Genomic DNA, 16,870 nt, shown 5'->3' with positions numbered 1-16,870 from the left:
CCTCCTCAAAGGCAGTGCTCCAAAGTTTGGGAAATGCCAGGTTACCCAGATCACGCTAAAGACTAATATCAAACAAGGAAGCACTTCCACTCAGCCTTTTTACCTCCAACCAAGGCAATTAGCCTTTCTATTAGGACAAAGCCGGTATTTCCAACAAAACCCAGTTTTTCTGGAACACAAAGTCTAAAAAACTAATGTATTAGTTCACTGAGCCACTGCATCTGCTGACTCAAACTAATACCGCGTTTACCAATATGCTACGGAAATGATGTGGGAATGTGTACTTGGGGAAGAATATTTAGCAAAGCACTTAAACTCAGCACATTTAGAGATTTCCGTGTAGATCTGTTAAGTGTATCTTTTCACAAAGGATTGGAACCTTTTAAATATCTTGAGGAAATGGCGAGACCTCCAATCACTTTGAAATTTCAAAATATTTGTTCCTCCAATGACTATTATATAAACCCAGTACAAAGTCTTGCTGAGGAATCATTCTCTATGTAGGTCAGGAAAAGGAAAGGCAACTCGTATGTAGTCTTGTAAGGGACAGAAGCGGATACAGAAATCTAAGTGTATTTTTAATTTTCCTGCCCGTTTCCCTCAAGCAGCAACGGATTTTTCCAGATGTAGAGAAAACAGCGTTTGCAGATATGTACAAAAGTTTATTTTACAAACAGCAACTACTTTTGAATAACAAAATTGCAAAAACATAGACCAATATTAGAAAACCAGCTCAGGGGTACATTTTCTATCTGAAGCACAATTTAACAGACTTCACTAAGTAAAAATACTACCCCCCTACTTCTCTCACACCCCTCCCCAGCCATCTACCAGATGGAGTTTCTTTATAAAGCTTTGAGTCAAGATATGATAAGAACATTAGTGACACTGCAGTAATTTTGGACAACTACAATTAATTGATTTACTGTATTTCCTTTTCCTAGCCTTAGAAATAGAAAGTCAGCTCAGATCTGGAATAAGACTTAAGTCTGATTCTGGAGAAATTTTTTCTCCAGTAAGTGTTGAGCCACAACATTTGTGTTTGATTTTGTTACACCACTAGCCCACTAGTCCTATTTCTCAGTCAGGGAAAAAGCAAGTACTTAAAACTATGAAACTGCAACAAGCATTACCTTGAGTTAGCAATGAAGTATTTGTTCAGGACTCTGAAATGGCTGCTACTGTTAGAAACCTGTTTGTAAATGTATACTGACTTCAGTAATAAAAGTACTTAATGTTAAAAAGCGTAAGAAGCTTACAAAATATTGATTCAAAAGGATTACACGCACACATTTTTTCATTGAACTACAAGAGTAGCAGAGTGTGCAAGTCCAGAATTTTGGGTTCTTCTAGAAAGTGAAAAACCTGTATGACAAATTCAGTTTTAGGAACCTGTGTACAAATGTCTTACTCAGCTGTTCATGGACAGAAATGGAGGGCATCATTACAGTCTTCGAACTTCACTTTGAACTCGCTTTTCATGTTTCAGAAAAGTACCAAGAGTGAATTTGGGATAGCTTAATTCAATCAAAGACAGTATGAATTGACGTCTAAGCAAGAAATTACCACTTTTAATTTTCAAAGCTTGTTGGGTCTTGATGAGATTTTTTTAAAAAATCATTTTTAATATTTGAAAACGTTAGAGAGAACGAAAGCATCTCAAGATATTACAGAAAGTCAGTAATGAAAGCTATTATAATACAACAGTACTCATTAGCTGTAATAAAGCTGGGTTAGTCCATTTTTCACTATAGACCCCACTTTTCAGGTTACATTGTGCCATTTAAAAAACTGTTTCTTAGTACACAACTTTCTAAACACTGAAAAACTTTACAAATTGTTTTAAATTAACTCAATCAGAATATTGCAAAAATTTCTCAATGCTCTTCAGCTTAAATTGATGGGATTTTTGCAAACCATTTACCTGTACCATGGAGTAATTTTTGGTATTGAAGTTTACTTTGAAAGTATTGTCCATGCTTTTTATCAGGCATACCAGTATTTTTGTAGTCATATCACTTCAACAATATATAGTTCAATATCTGCAATATCAGTATCTGATATTCCCTATGGCAAATGGGATACACCTACAGACATTTTATAAAGGAACCATTATTGTTTGTTTTCTCAAAAAATCATCATCACATAAGTTTTCTAAAAAGTGTTTTGAACAAACTCATTATATACTCAGTTTACAACATTCAACTTCAACATGTGTGTTGAAGTGTGCCAAGCACTGTAATACGAGCTGAACTGAAATTCAAAAAGCATTTAGAAACACTTTTTTTAGACTCTTAAGAACATTGCTGTTTATCAGAAAATTCGCTTTTTAGACAAGTCTGATATTACGATCAGAACTCATTCATGACACTTCTGCTCACTGCTTGTCAGTTTGACAATTCCCACCGTGTACAATCTCACCCTTCTCAGCAGACTTCCGTAATGTCACAGTACAGGAAGGATTAAGACAGAGTGGCACTCTTTGTTTTCATCACCTAGCTGTTGTGTATATACTGTATATAATGCAACAGTCAACAAACAAGACAGCATGGAACCCATCTTCCAGCATTAAAAAAAGCATTTTAATAAACTAGAAATGGCAGCCTTTTTAAGAAGTTTTCTTCACAGTTTTATAATTGCTAGCACATATTTAATAGTGACAGGCAGGAAGCCCCAAGGTGTTGATAAACATACTTGAAGACAGTACTGATTGCTGCATCCAGAAAAGTGGTTGCAGCAAATTCAGCTAAGTGTCATTCATGGCTTGGAAGATCCAATTCAAGGAAATAAAACCTTTCCCCCCTCCCATTTGTAAAAGTAGCATTTGACAGAAAAAAGCCAACTCAAAATAATAATAATAATACTAATAAAAAAAATATCAGTTGAGTTCAGTACTTCTCTCCATAAGCAGTCAGTTGAATTGGTAAAGTTTCAGCAAACTCAGTAAACATCCTTCAACTTCAGCTGTGAGGCTGTCAAAAGAGTTTTCTCCTAACAGAATACTGAAAAAAATTATTAAATACAGTTTCCATCGTCAAAGAAACCTTTTCAGCTATATCTGCTGCTTTCACTAGGACTTCGATTGTTGGAGTAACTGCGATCGCTTTCACTGTCAGAGCCATAAGATCTAGAAAGAAAAGATTAAAATGCCTCAAAGTTGTATTTCGAGCTTCAAATTAAAAATCACATCACGTAAAAAAATTGTCAAGACACACGAGACTAGAAGAAAACACACAGGTAGTCTTTTACAGGATCGTATTTCATATAACCAAAGTATTCACTAATGGACACTTAAAATTAATATCATCATTAACTCTATGCGATGAGAACCCTGTGTAATTCAAGTCAAACTGTTTGTAAGGACAGGATTTCTTGCCTTCTCTGATACAGCTAAGAAATCTTCCAAAATAACCATTTTTCTAAATGCCGATAGCTGACTGAAAGTATATTCTAACAAATACAGTTTTATATTGCAAGTATTTCTCAACTAAGGTAACTTCACAAATCCTTGCTTTATATTACTGCTATTTTTTGTTTGAAGAAGGGTCTTAAGAATTAGGCCCTGTAACAAACAACAGGACTGTGTGAGCATCTGCAGAGTGGAAGCTATAGATTAAAATGTTTTGGCTTATCCAGAAGAATTCCAAGCTCAGCACCTGGCCAAACAGCAAGACAGAGTCCAGATGGTTTCAGACAAGCCACAGGACATATTCAAATTACACAGAATAAACTTTCATTAGATTTTTCTAGCCTCCTGCCTGTGAGGAAAGCTTTCTAAATGGAAGGTGAGTGTATCCTAATCAAACATCGTTTCTCTGAAGCTTCCAAACATCCTAAACCAATAATTTTACAAGTCTATTTCCACACACTGGTTAATCTCATTAATTTCTCCTTAAACACAAGATGAAAGTTGTCTACTACTGTCAGAATTAAACAGGGAAATGGGTGAGAGCAAAGCCCATTAAGATGTGGTACAAAGTTGTGGAAAAAATGAGTGCGAGGACAGCAGAGGATGAAAATTTACAGTAGTCTTAAGAGATCTGCCAGATTTACCACTGACTAATGTGGGATATAATAAAAGGTACAAAAGAAATCACTGATGTTCACTATATGTAAGTGTGTGTATATATATATGTACACACACATATCCTGTTCCACTTCTGATATTTGTGAAATGTGCTCACTTGTACCTATAATTATAATTCCCCCTAGAGAGAACAGAATGAAATTTGTTCTAAATTCATCAGAAGCATAGTGGATTTGCAGGTCAAAATGTTCTTTCAAAATATGTTCCAGAAAGTTAAAAATTAATTCTGCATAGCACTGCAATTTTTAATTTCCCTTCCAGATTTTTTTTTTAAATCCACTTTTGCAGTCTAAGCAAAAAACACTTTATCGGCCAATGGAATTCTTTACATACCAGGTAGCTTTTAATCCATAACAGGGCACTTGAGTCAAATCTTGAGAGCTAGTTCATTATAGTTTTTAAGAAACATTTTAAATTATAAAAAACCCCTCAAATATGCTTATTTTGAATGCATATATACAATGAACTGGACCCTTCTCAAATCTGTCTTACACCAATTTCTTCCCCATCCTCAAATTTAGTATGTCAGAAATTCCAATTTCCTCACTCACACACTTGCTCTAATTATTATTGGTTTTAATTATTACTTTTGGTAACAATGTATTTTATATGCTATGGAGAACCCCCCCACACACATTAGCCTTCATGAACATCATAAATATGTATTTAGCAAATCCTTTTGCATCAATACAGTGTCAAAGCCATGGTAGCAAAAACATACCTGGACCTTCTATCATAACTTCTAGATCTTCGATAGCTGTCACTCCTTCTACTTCTACTTCTGCTATAGTAACTATCATACGTGTATGACCTACTTTAAAGGGAAAAGGAAACTATTGTAAATCTACAATTTCTTGTCTAAAATGCTACTTACTATAAATGTAGGTTCTAAAGACATTTGTATGCAGAGATGAGTGGCTACACAGAAATTACTTTGGAAGGATGTGGCAAACAATAATCCTACATTTTACAGAAGTTTAAACACAAGAATCTTCAAACCAACAGTAAAAATCTGAAATTTATCAACCTAGAAAAGACCTACTAAGCATTTCAAGTTAAGTTTAAACGCACTAAGCTTTGTGTTCCCTCTACAAACTGTAGATGCAGTAAAAAAAATCTTGTTTGCTAATACTTCTGAAAACAAGGAGCAAAGTGCTTCTGATACCTCAATTTTATTCTAACAATAAAAAGTAATAGTGAATACATTTCCCATCTCAGATAATCACCTTTAATGCCAGGATGATTTGGTTATTTTCAGCTTTTAAAAGCATCTTATGTTAATTTTGCTTTGATTCAAGTTGCTATCATGATATTATGTTTTTAAGTACCAGTGATAAGGAGTATTCTTATACTAAGTATTTTTACAGTAAGTGTATCTATTGTCAAGTTTGTATAAAACTATAATCCATACCTGGATCGACTGTGATGACCATAAGAACTACTTCTGGATCTACTTCTACTATAGGTTCGACTGACAAAAACAAAAACACAGAGACATTTTAAGTTAATCAGAAACAAGTGCTGAGAAGAACTCGGGGCAGAAGGGCAGTGAGAGGAGAGGAACATATTTTGCTCAGAATTCCTTATCTATACTACAAAATATTAAATGAAATAATTTTTCAGTTACAGGAAATATTGACGTCTGACTATTCTAGTTTGCACATTTCAAGTAGATACTTCAGACTGCAGTATGCATAGCTAAGCACATTTCCAACTTGCCCAGAGCCTGAAGCACTGGAATGCTGTGCCTAATTTACTGGTTTTGTAATACACCCCAAAACTATCTCCACTTACGTAAACCTACCTACGACTCTTGTAACTGTGGTAAGAACTGCTTCGACTTCTTGACCGATCTCTACTATACCATCCTCTGCTTCGGCTTCTTGTATAGCTCCTTGACCTAAGATCAATGAACAACTTTAAAAAGCACAAAATGGAATGTAACGGAAGAGAAGAGCAGCAGGAAACAGGAAGCAAAAGCATTCTAAAGCCTTATCTTAAGCTAAACATTTATTGCATACTTGCTAAATGATACAGTGCTGTTTAAAAGAAAAATGTGAGTTGAAAAAGAAACACATGTCTTAAAAATATCAGAAACTCCAAGTTAGCACGGTAGGCTATGGGAGTAGCACAAACTTCTTACCTATATGAATATGTAGAACTTCGGGATCGACTCCTTGAGTGACTGTAAGATACGGACCGTGTTCTGTGTCTGGATTTAGACTCTGATTTACTTCGTGACCTACTGAGACTCCTGGAGGGGCTATTGTCATCTCTACTGGGAGATTCTTCCTCACTGGAACTTTCTTGGTTCCTTGGCCTTCGATTTAGCCGTGCTGTTTTTCTAACTTCATCAAACAGAGATCCAGGTCTTACTTTATTTTTAGCTTTTATTTCAATTCTTAAACCTGCTGGTTTAGGCTCTGATGCTGAAGCTACATTTTTAACTTCTGCAGCAGGACTAATTGTTGCTGGCTGTAAATTACCAACACCTTGCAACGGCTTCCATTTATTATCTGTCATATTGCTTTGCATATTTTCAGTAACTTCACTTTTTATACTACAGTCCTTAGCACTAGACACAGGAGCAGAGTTATTTTCTTGCCTTCCTGCTTCTTTTTCTTCTTTAATATTAATAAAGTCTATAATATTGTTTCCTAGCTTGACAGTATCTTGTTCAGGGGTCTCAACCTGTAAATCTTTGTTTCTACTAGCATTTAAAGCCTGAGGTTTAGCAGAGAGAATGACAGGAGACAAAACGTCCACATCAACCTTCCCTGGTGAATTACGATCAGGAGTACAAATCTCCATGTTGTCATCTGTCTGAATAACATCTTCCAATCCGTTCTGGTTACTTTCCTCAGCCTGTTTAATCTCATTCATGCAAGTGATCACATTTATTCCTGAGTTTAAAATACTGGTTGAAGCATTTATTTCAATGCTATCCTTATTGAGGTTACTGCGATCTGGTGAGGCACCACATGTAGTGTTTTTACCTAAAAGGTTTTCATCCGCACAAGCCTTTTCACCATTTCCCATTTTATCTTTGACTATTTCATCCTTTTCATAAACTTGCTTTTTATCCTTTATGTCCCTGGTAGGCTGCCTCTCTTTTTTATCATCACTGGTAAGTGGCTTTTCATTTATCTCATCATCATCTTCTTCACCAAACTCCAGAGGGGGTTGCCAATGAAACATTTCTTTTCTTTTCTGAACTTTGTGTTTCTTCTCCTTTTTCCCTTTTGATTTTTCTTTTGCTTTTTTGGAGTGTGATTTTTTAAGAGATTTTTTCAAGCCCTGTTTGTGTTTTTTTGACTTTCCTCTAATGTTTGTTGAGCTAGAACGAGAACTCTCAGATTCAGAAGATGACAACTGTTTGCTTGTCTTCCATGTACAATCAGAATCCAGAAAGCCTTCTGAAGAATTTGATTGCTTTTTTATCCTTTTGGTGACACTAAGCTCTGTATCAGATCCTGATGTGGCCTCTCCTTCCTCTTTACTAGAGGAGGGTCTGGAATCTCCCCTATTATGTCTTGCCTCTCCTCTTTCAGAATTTGATTCAGAGTCCCATTTACTACCAGAATAGGATTTTCGTTTAGTTTTTGCACCACCTCTAGGTTGCTCAGAAGATTTCTCCTTAGCTGCTTTCTTTTTAGCATGATCAGAATCCTGCTCACACTTAAATTTCTCCTCTCCTCTCTCAGAACTTAAGCTATTTTTATCCTGCTTCTGAGTATCTCCTTCTAATCGAAAACGGCCTTCTTTTTCTTGGACTACTTTCATTTTGGCAGAACGCTCACTGTCAGTAGAGAAGTCTGAAGATGATAAACTGTCACTCTCTTTCAGTCCTTGAGAAGATTCATCGTAGTCTTTTGTACACTTATAAGGGAGAGTACTTTCAGAGCTCGTTTCTTGCCTCAGTTTAAGAGACCGAGCTTTTTGATCACTTGATATGGATTTTCTTTTGTTTCTGTGTCTATCATCATCACTAAGGGAATAGTAAGATGTTGATTCACTACAACCTGACCTATCACTGCGGTATTTACTCAGTGACGGTGATCTGCCAGAAGAACGAGATTTTGTCCTAGAGCTAGATGGACTTCTGGATCTCGTGTAAGATCTTGAGTATGACCTGCTTCGAGAGGACCTGCTTCTTGATCTCGGCCAACTATCTGAGCTTCTGTCACTACGATATTTGGAATAACCGCTTCGATCGCTATCAGAACTCCTTTGTTGCTTACGATATGAGGAAGAAGTGTTAGCTTCTTTAACAACTACTAAATTGTAATTAGTTTGTGTGGGTATTAAATGGGTTGTTTTAGCTTTCATCTCCTGAATTCTCTCATAAGATGGCTTCCATGGTTTCTGCCCAGGTTTCCACCTTGAAGGCGGTGGACTATCACTTAAGGGTATAACAGGGAGGTTTTCTGGGACAACTGGTGGTACGACAACTTTATCACTTGGGAGTATAACTGCTCTTACAGGCTCAGCAGTCTTGCTCAACTTATTTTCATTTAATCGTACTGAAATGTTTCGTGGAGAATTGGAAACTGTCTTTTGATGCCTAGGGTTAGAACTTGACCTTGACCTACTTCGAGAACGTGACGATTTAGAGGCTGATCTTGATCTAGAACTTCTTCGGGAATAAGATCTTGATTTAGACCTAGATCTGGACCTGTAGTATGACCGAGTCCCTCTGCTTGATAAAGTTGATGAGCTCTGATCTTCCTTATCAGATTTAGACCAGTCTCTTCTGGATGAACGTCTAGAAGACAATGAAGAAGAACGAGATTTCCTCTCATGATCACAAGATGATTTTGTCCTCCTGAGGAAGGAATGAGAAGATTCTACATCTGATGAGGCTGATGTTTTCTTTTTTTTCATTTGCTTGTGCTTCTTGAAATGCTTTTGCTTTTTAGATTTCTTTTTATGTTTCACCTTCTTTTTCTCTTTCCTGTGCTTTTTGTGATGGCTAGAATATCTCACAGTACTTAGATCAGAATAACCATTATGTGACCAGGATCTTGATCTCCGGGATGCACTTCTTTCATCCCATCTGCTTGTACATGGGTCACTCAACCTAGAAAACAAATAAGCCCCACACTAAGTGAAGAGTCTAAAATTTTCAGAAAAGCTAAGTATTTTCCCCACTTTCAATGCAGTTCAGTTTTAAAAAAATTAACATACACGCTCCCCTCCTTTACTACCAGACAACTGTGTTTTGACTGAGCTTGTCAGAGCTACTTACAGAGAGCTACTTCTCTGTAAGAAATGAATCAGCCAACATCAGCAAATTTTGCATATTGTAGAGCCTGTGTAAAGAGATTTAGTGTTTTAACTACCTTAGTCCACAGGACTTTGACCTCCGCAACTACAGGATTCTTAAACCACATTTAAATACAAATTTTAAAACATCTTATTTGGTGGTACACTGCAATACAGTGATAAACTGAATGCACTCAGGATATAAAAAGAACTATCAGAAACACATGCAATCATTCAATAATGATTTTTCAGTTTTCCTTTTGAGGTTTATCTATCATCATTTGATAGAAGCTCATATTTAGTATCAAGTAACCAGAAATTCCAGAGACCTGGCTTCCATCACAGAATTTGCAATTGTAGGGAGAACATATAACTAGAACAATACAGGACTGATGGATTTGATTGTCTTGGTATCCAAAGAAGCCATATAACCAAGTTTGAGACTAAAGGAGATCTGACTTGACTAGCTCTATGGAAAGCAACAGGACACTGGACAGATCAGTTAACTACTTATTTAAGAAGTATCCAAGATGGCACCATCAGAAACAACTCTTCTGATATTTTTCAGTGTGTGTTCATCTGGTGTCACATTAACAAGGTAGAAAGGTTTTAAGAAAGTTTTCCACTTCTAATTTTCGGAATTTAAATGGAATGTGTTAACCACAAAGATATTTACATTTTTTATTCAAACATGGAAGACATGGTATATCTACAAAATCTATTAAGGCTTCTGTAAAAAACCCAAGGTGTTTTATTTAGATTTGTAGTAAGGATCTTACTTATCGCCTTTGCTCCATTTTTCTCCACTAGGTGGTCTGTACGTTCGTAATCTCTGCATTTCCTCTTTCCAGTGAGGAGGGGTCTCACTGCTCTCATCATCATCTGATTCGGAACACGATCGTGATCGAGGGGGTGTGTGATATCGCTATGCAAGCAAAGACAGACAGTTGCATAATGCATTTTTCTTTAAAAAGAGACCAGTTAATTTAGATAAATATATGGTGCCTCTTACACAGATTTTGCATGCATCTTGTAACACAGGCCAGTCAACATTATGCACACAGGGTCCACAAAGAAAACACAAGTTCTAGCTTTCCTGACAAAAACACCGTGTTTTGGTATGCATACATCCTTCGTGTGAGAGTGGATTATACAGCTAGCTGCCTTTTCATACTCTGCAAACATTTATCAAAACTTGAGAGGGGCCAGCAGTTAACCCATTTTTTCAAAACACAAGAGGAAGAATCAAGGAACAGGTCATGGATTCCCTCCATGTAACCCACTTGGAAAAAACACAATTATCGCAGATAACCAAGTTGGTTTTTTTAGGATACTAAAGCACAGATGTTTCACTTCAGTTAGCAGACACTTAAGTGCTTGTACGAGTAAAGACAAGCCCTATTTCAAAAGTTACTGCTGTTCAGATCTTCAGAAACGAGAACCCAGTTTAAGACACTTCCCAAGGGGAAAAAAAAAACCACCAAAAATTCACAAAAAAGAAGTTGCATACTTAAATTATGCTTAGGCACAGCATTTAAGTAGGCAATAAGAGCTACTTGTGCAGCAGAGAAAAAAACTCTAATATTGCCAACTCATTATTTTCCATTACCCAGTTGGATATACACTTAGGCAAATTCTGTGAGGAAATTAGATGCTCCTTGACTCAATAAAGGAAAACATCTGGATTTTACCAATTATTTTGAGCCATTTTAAAAGCAACTAATATGTGAAAAAGAATAACATATTGCCCCCCCAGAATAAAAAAACCTGAAAGATGCATGTATTGGTTTGTTCAGTTAATTACAGGCAGAAGTCTTTAAGACATTCTGTTTATATTTAAGAAAACCCAACACCACCACCTGCCATGAAATTTGGAGCTTCCCTATCCTCTAAGCTGAAGCAATGACTACTTAAAAACCCCCAAAGCTTGTATAGATGAATGGTATACAATAGGTTGTGAAGGTTTTATGGACCTCCCTAATTCTCTCATATTATACTCAGGAGTCTCTCAGAACTTAAGAGGATTCAAAACTACAAATAAGGATTCTAAAAGGCATCAAACGATTTCACCCTGGATAGAAACTGTTGCTAATCAGACTATTAGAAATGGCAGAAAAATGTTTCTTCAACTCGTTGCTATCCCTAAATTATTTATAGTATTACTGGGTTTTCATTCTTAATTCTGCCAAAAGGGCGCCAGAATTACAAAAGCCAAGACAGACACCCAAATGCCTGGCAAAATCCAATTCCACCCAGCTTTAAGCTATTTTTTCCAAAAGTCTTTATTTACATAAATATTTCAAAGCATTCAATTTAAAAGGCTTCCTTTAATGTATTCACAAGTATTAAATAAATGAAAGCTGTCAGATGCAGCGAACACAGCTATCAGATTTAACGTCAAGGCTGGCAAATAAAGAGTTGGTTCTCGGGTGAGGCTGTAATACTCCAGCACCCAGGTCCACACTACAGCCATCTAAGCTGTTTATTTTGTGGCTGAAAATAATTGCATCACAGGGCTCAGCAGAAAAGTACTTCTTAAATCCAGTGGCTATCACATAAGAAAATCATGCTCAGAGGAGTCTCAGTTACGACCATGCTAATGAAGAGTGTCTTCAGCTATACAGATATTGATCTCTCTATATTAGATTTTTTTTTTTTTTTTTTTTTTTTAGGACTTCCACTTGCAAAAAAACTTGGCAGGACCAAGCCTTGTTTTGGTTTATGGTTGCCCAAATGCTGCCTGCTAAACTGCTTGAGGAAAACATTCTAAAGGGGAAGAATACTCTCAGTCACGGTACACCATAGTCTGAAATACACCAGAACCAAATGCACAATTACAAAAGCTTTTACTTTCTTCACTCTTCCCTTAACTGAAAAACAACAGTGTAGCTGTGCAGTGTTTTGAGCCTTGTATTGTGGGTTATTAGAGAAGAGGCAAGTGGAACTAAGGCAAAAGCAAAAGTCTTCAGGACACGAAAGATCTGAAGTACAAATGAAATCTGCACATAAACAGTGGCAGTCCTTCAGAGAGAAAGGTAGAGGGGGAAAAGAAAAAAAGACAGAGTCTGCACATCCACAAAAATGCTTCACTACCAGCACTGCAAAGAAGCAACTTCTAACCCATGCAGTGTCATCTGTGAAATTACACGGACTTGCTCTCAGCCTGGACAGCTGATGAAATTTGACAAACTACATTAAGCAGCTAAAAAAAGGAAACAGAAAGTTGACACAAAATATCAAAAAGTAGAACAAACAAAGTAAGTGATTCTGCCAAAGCTTACAACAAAACGGTTGCTTCTCTGCAATGTATGTGCAATCCTGAGAAGATGCAAATACCAGAACTCAGGAAGACAAGCAATATAGGTCAGAAAGGGCTGTATACACTTTGGATGCCGTAGAACAGCTTTGTCTACTATTATGTGTTACAATCCTAAAGCTTAACAGAAACAGCAAGGAAATGCAATGAATGGAGATGAGTAAAAGCTCTTGTCACTTCATTACTTTAGAACTTGTGGCTCATGGAGGACAAATTTGGTTGAATTAGTTTTGATCTATAAAAATAAATAATTTTATTCTTATCTTTGAAGCATTCTCATAGCTGAGGATCAAGCATTTATTTTCCCAAACAATCTTTAAGTAACAAGACAGTAACAAGAATGGGAAAAAAAAGAAAAAGCGTGTTATAAGATGGACTACCTGACAACAGTATTTCAGCCTTCTAAGCTAGAATCTGCAACATGTCAACAATCGTTAAATTGTCACACAAAGCCTCCAAGGAAATTCAAAGATCAAGGTCAGAGAAGATACTCTAGGTGAGAAGAAAGAAAAATAAAAATTGTTACATACTATTGTGCCTCTTCCTTTTATTTTTCGTCCAGATTTAGAGACTGATGGTTTCTGGTCAGTCAGAACTGGCGTAGTATCAAGAACTTTCCTACATTAAATTAATAAAATATGAGCTTACATGGGAAAAAAAACCCAAAATTAAGTTAAGCTAATCATAAGTCAATCATGCAAAACATTCATCTTATTAATTTATTTTCAGATAGCAGACCTAAGAATTCAGTGAATTCTCCAAGAAATAAAGCAAGACATGCACAGTTCTGCAACAAAAGGCGAATCAACATATACTTGTTTGCAACCAAATGTGTAGCCTATCTGACTCTCTACCTGTCAATAAATGATAATAACAAACTCGAAGTACTCTTAAGTGGTACGTGACTTTTCTAAAGAAATTAACTGGTGTTTGGTGCACAAATCATGAAGACAACACTGACAGAAGAGTTTCTTGACAGTTACACGACGTCTTAGCACAGGGAATGGCAATTTACAATAGTCCACAGGTTATAAAACCTTGCGTCCTTCCTAAGCAACAAGAGGTAATTTGGCATCCTTTCTGCAGTTTGTGTAATATCCTCAAAAGTAGCAGTTACTAAGGCTTTGGAAACATGAGTAAAATGTTTGAAGAAAACAGGAGACTATATCATTAACTGAAATAAAAAACCAAAAAGACACCAAACTGTTTTTAGAGATATCTGGCAATGTATTAGTTCATCTGAGTGCAAAAGCAAAGAAATTTGATAGAAAAAGCACCTAACCAAAACTTAGAGGTATGAAAAAAAATAAAATTGAAAGCAACTTGTGAATTCATGACTTCCTTTGTATCAAAAGAGTATTTTCTCATATTCTCAAATATCATAGACTGGTTATAAAATTCTGGTTGACTGATTTTGAACTGAAGTTTCTTCTTCAGTTTAAGAAAAATGAAAAATGACCTCTCTCAATCCCAAGTTTCCCTTGCAAGCAAATATTTGCTGGTTTACATTGCAAAATATCTTCTGGAATTAGTCACTCTTTTTGCATCATCTGTAATTGAGTTGAAGGTCATAACATGCATGATTCTTATGGATCAGTGAAATTAACGCATTAGATCTCACTGAAAAACCCTGACAGGTTTGTCAGGAGTATTACAAAGAAAACTATAATAAAGACAATTAAATCACCTCATTTAGAAATTCTGACATTACAGTTATCATTTGCCATAACTAGTAATAGAGCATTAGTGGGAAAAAATTTATGCATCGTTTCCATCCAGTCAATAGTAAGAAAGCTCAATGTTCCTTACGGTTCGGGTTCTACATTGACAACAGGCACATCTCTTCTTAGCAAAAATCTATTTTCAGGCACTGGGGGAATTTCTTCAGGACGTACCACAGGTTTGTCCCTCTTTGTGCTAACATCGACTGCTTTTTCTGTTATATCACTCTTGTCAGAAAGGCTGCTATGGGGAAAAATAAGTTAATAAATCAAAATTAACTATCAACTGATGAACACCACTTTTCAAAGTGAATTCCAAAATAAGCCCACATGATGCATCAAACTAAGATGGCTTAACAACCAAAACTTGTTTCATTAACAACTCATTTCAAGTTAAAGGAAGGATGGTGCACTATTATTGGAAAGAAGGGTCAGTTCTCGCTTTACAGCAAATAATTTGGCTTTTAATCTGCCATTTGTCCTGAAATATTTTAAAACTATATTCAAATGTATATCGAAGATATTGTTTGCCTAATGTCTCACTTTAACACAGGTATACCAACTCCCAGATACTTCAACATGCCGAGATTACTTCAAAGTCGCTCTGGCTTCTATAAACAAAGATCTTAAACTCACACAAAAATCTACTCGCCAAACTCAGCTTTAGGTGGTTTTTTTTGTTTAGTTTGTTGGTTTTGTTTATAAAAATAAAGCATCAAAATCCTAACTTAATAAAAGCATTTTCATATTCATTGCTTAAATACTTCATGAAAGCAAACCAGAATTTCTGAGATTTCTCTGAAATTCTTAAATTTAAGGCTAGTCACCGTCTTTGGTTTGAGGTTCGCTTGCACCTTGGATCCTCTTTCCTCCTCTCTTCTTTTCTTCTTTTTCTTGATTGTTTAGTTTTAGCTCTTCTTTTACGCTTTCTCCTTCTGCTTCTTTCATTTTCAGCTTCACTTCCAGATGAAGTTTCTGAAGAGCTTGATGCACTGGAGGAGGAGTCTGAAGCTTCTGAGTCAGAACATACTTTCTTCTTCTTCTCCAAAGCTTAAAAGACATATTTTAAATTTACATTGTGTACATTTGTGTGTGTAATGTATATATAGATAGCATAAAATATACAATTTTGTATATGTGTATATATACACACACACTGCTTCAGAGCAGCTCTGTGAACTTTTTTTTCACAATGTGTTGCATTAAAATACAATAATAAAAATTTAAATAATTCTGTCTGGTCTAAACCCATATCATTAAAATTATACAAGTATTTTCCAACAAAGATAGTTGCAAAAAAATTCCTTCAGTTCCTATGAAGTAACTGTAAGAACTTCCATGCGCAGCTTCCACCATGTAAGAACACATATCACTGCAAAACCAAAACCTTTTTAAGTTAATATACAGTAAGTTTATAATTGAAGCTGAATATTAACTTGTGCCAAGCTAATATAAATGCTGAGGAATAAGTATTAATTTTAAGAAGGCAGTTTCCCCCTCTTTTCTATTTTGAAAATGTTATTTTAGGTTATAACAATGAATTCACACCTTTGGGTTACAACAGAATACGCAAAGATCATTTATATTAAAAAAAACCCCCGATTTCTTTAGAAAGCAACACGCAGGTTACAAAACAAAGTTTAAGACAGTTAATCGCAGCCTCAGTTGTATATTTCTTATTCTAAAACTTCTGTCATTCTCTCCTTTCTGCATCCTCATATTTTTTACACTAGCTATACTCTTGACTTTCTCTAAAGGACGTAAATAACTACATTATCCTTAAGAAAAGTCAAAAGTGAAGTAGCAAATGCAAACTTATAATACTCCACTACTTTACAGTAAGTGTCCAAACATATATTCAAGATAATTTATTTGCTATGAATTCTCATGAAAACTATGTTGACTACACATACAGCATATAGTAACGTTACATGACCTTAACACAAACCTTTGGAAATTGCACAAAATTCAGCTTCAAGAAAAGCATATGTTTATGTCTCCATCATTCAAATTCAGAAAAATAAGTTCTAATTACTTTTTGAGTACATCACATTAATGTCAAACGTTAATTAAAAAGAACAGGAAGCAGGCGTATATTTTCCAAGGCACAAAGGTTTAGGTCAGAAAACCTTTGCCCTTGCTGTGCCTTCCTCACCTATACCAAGACTTCATTCTTACAAGCTTTTCAAACTTAAGATTCTACAGATTTACCATATGATTTTTAGACATTAGCAGAATATTTATACTCTCCAAAACCAATGCCAACATTCAATTAACTTCAGGTATATGTATGCTTACCATCTTTTGCCGATTTTGTAACAAGCACTCCACAGTCAATAACTCGCACATCTGCATAGGGCCTACTTGCAGTATCAGTTTTCAGATTTTCTATTTGCTCTATTACTTCAAAACCAGAAATAACCAGTCCAAAGACAACATGTACACTGCAGAAATAAAATATTTTGAAAGTACAAACATTTA

At 35.7% G+C, this 16,870-nt stretch overlaps 1 protein-coding gene across 7 annotated transcripts in view; it reads right to left on the bottom strand.

Moving 5' to 3' along the window:
• Window positions 1-641: 641 nt before the first annotated feature.
• The window catches only part of NKTR (natural killer cell triggering receptor), a 45,267-nt gene continuing 29,038 nt past the window's right edge, over window positions 642-16,870 (bottom strand). For 3 of the 7 annotated variants that reach the window (XM_040590124.1, XM_040590129.1, XM_040590130.1), the window contains 10 exons: window positions 16,688-16,833; window positions 15,217-15,439; window positions 14,478-14,633; window positions 13,199-13,286; window positions 10,132-10,277; window positions 6,231-9,167; window positions 5,892-5,987; window positions 5,499-5,558; window positions 4,809-4,901; window positions 642-3,127 (listed from right to left, as the gene is read on the bottom strand). In XM_040590124.1, coding sequence (XP_040446058.1) covers window positions 3,049-3,127; window positions 4,809-4,901; window positions 5,499-5,558; window positions 5,892-5,987; window positions 6,231-9,167; window positions 10,132-10,277; window positions 13,199-13,286; window positions 14,478-14,633; window positions 15,217-15,439; window positions 16,688-16,833 — 4,024 coding nt within the window. In that variant the 3' untranslated portion in view covers window positions 642-3,048. The remainder of the gene's footprint in view (window positions 3,128-4,808; window positions 4,902-5,498; window positions 5,559-5,891; window positions 5,988-6,230; window positions 9,168-10,131; window positions 10,278-13,198; window positions 13,287-14,477; window positions 14,634-15,216; window positions 15,440-16,687; window positions 16,834-16,870) is intronic. The other 4 variants (XM_040590126.1, XM_040590127.1, XM_040590125.1 and 1 more) reach the window with 4 other exon arrangements.

This window comes from Falco naumanni, chromosome 4 (genome assembly GCF_017639655.2).
Source record: "Falco naumanni isolate bFalNau1 chromosome 4, bFalNau1.pat, whole genome shotgun sequence".
In the NCBI taxonomy this organism is placed as follows: Eukaryota; Metazoa; Chordata; class Aves; order Falconiformes; family Falconidae; genus Falco; species Falco naumanni.
Note: the sequence above shows the minus strand (reverse complement) of the source record. Positions and strands in the feature narration are given on the sequence as shown.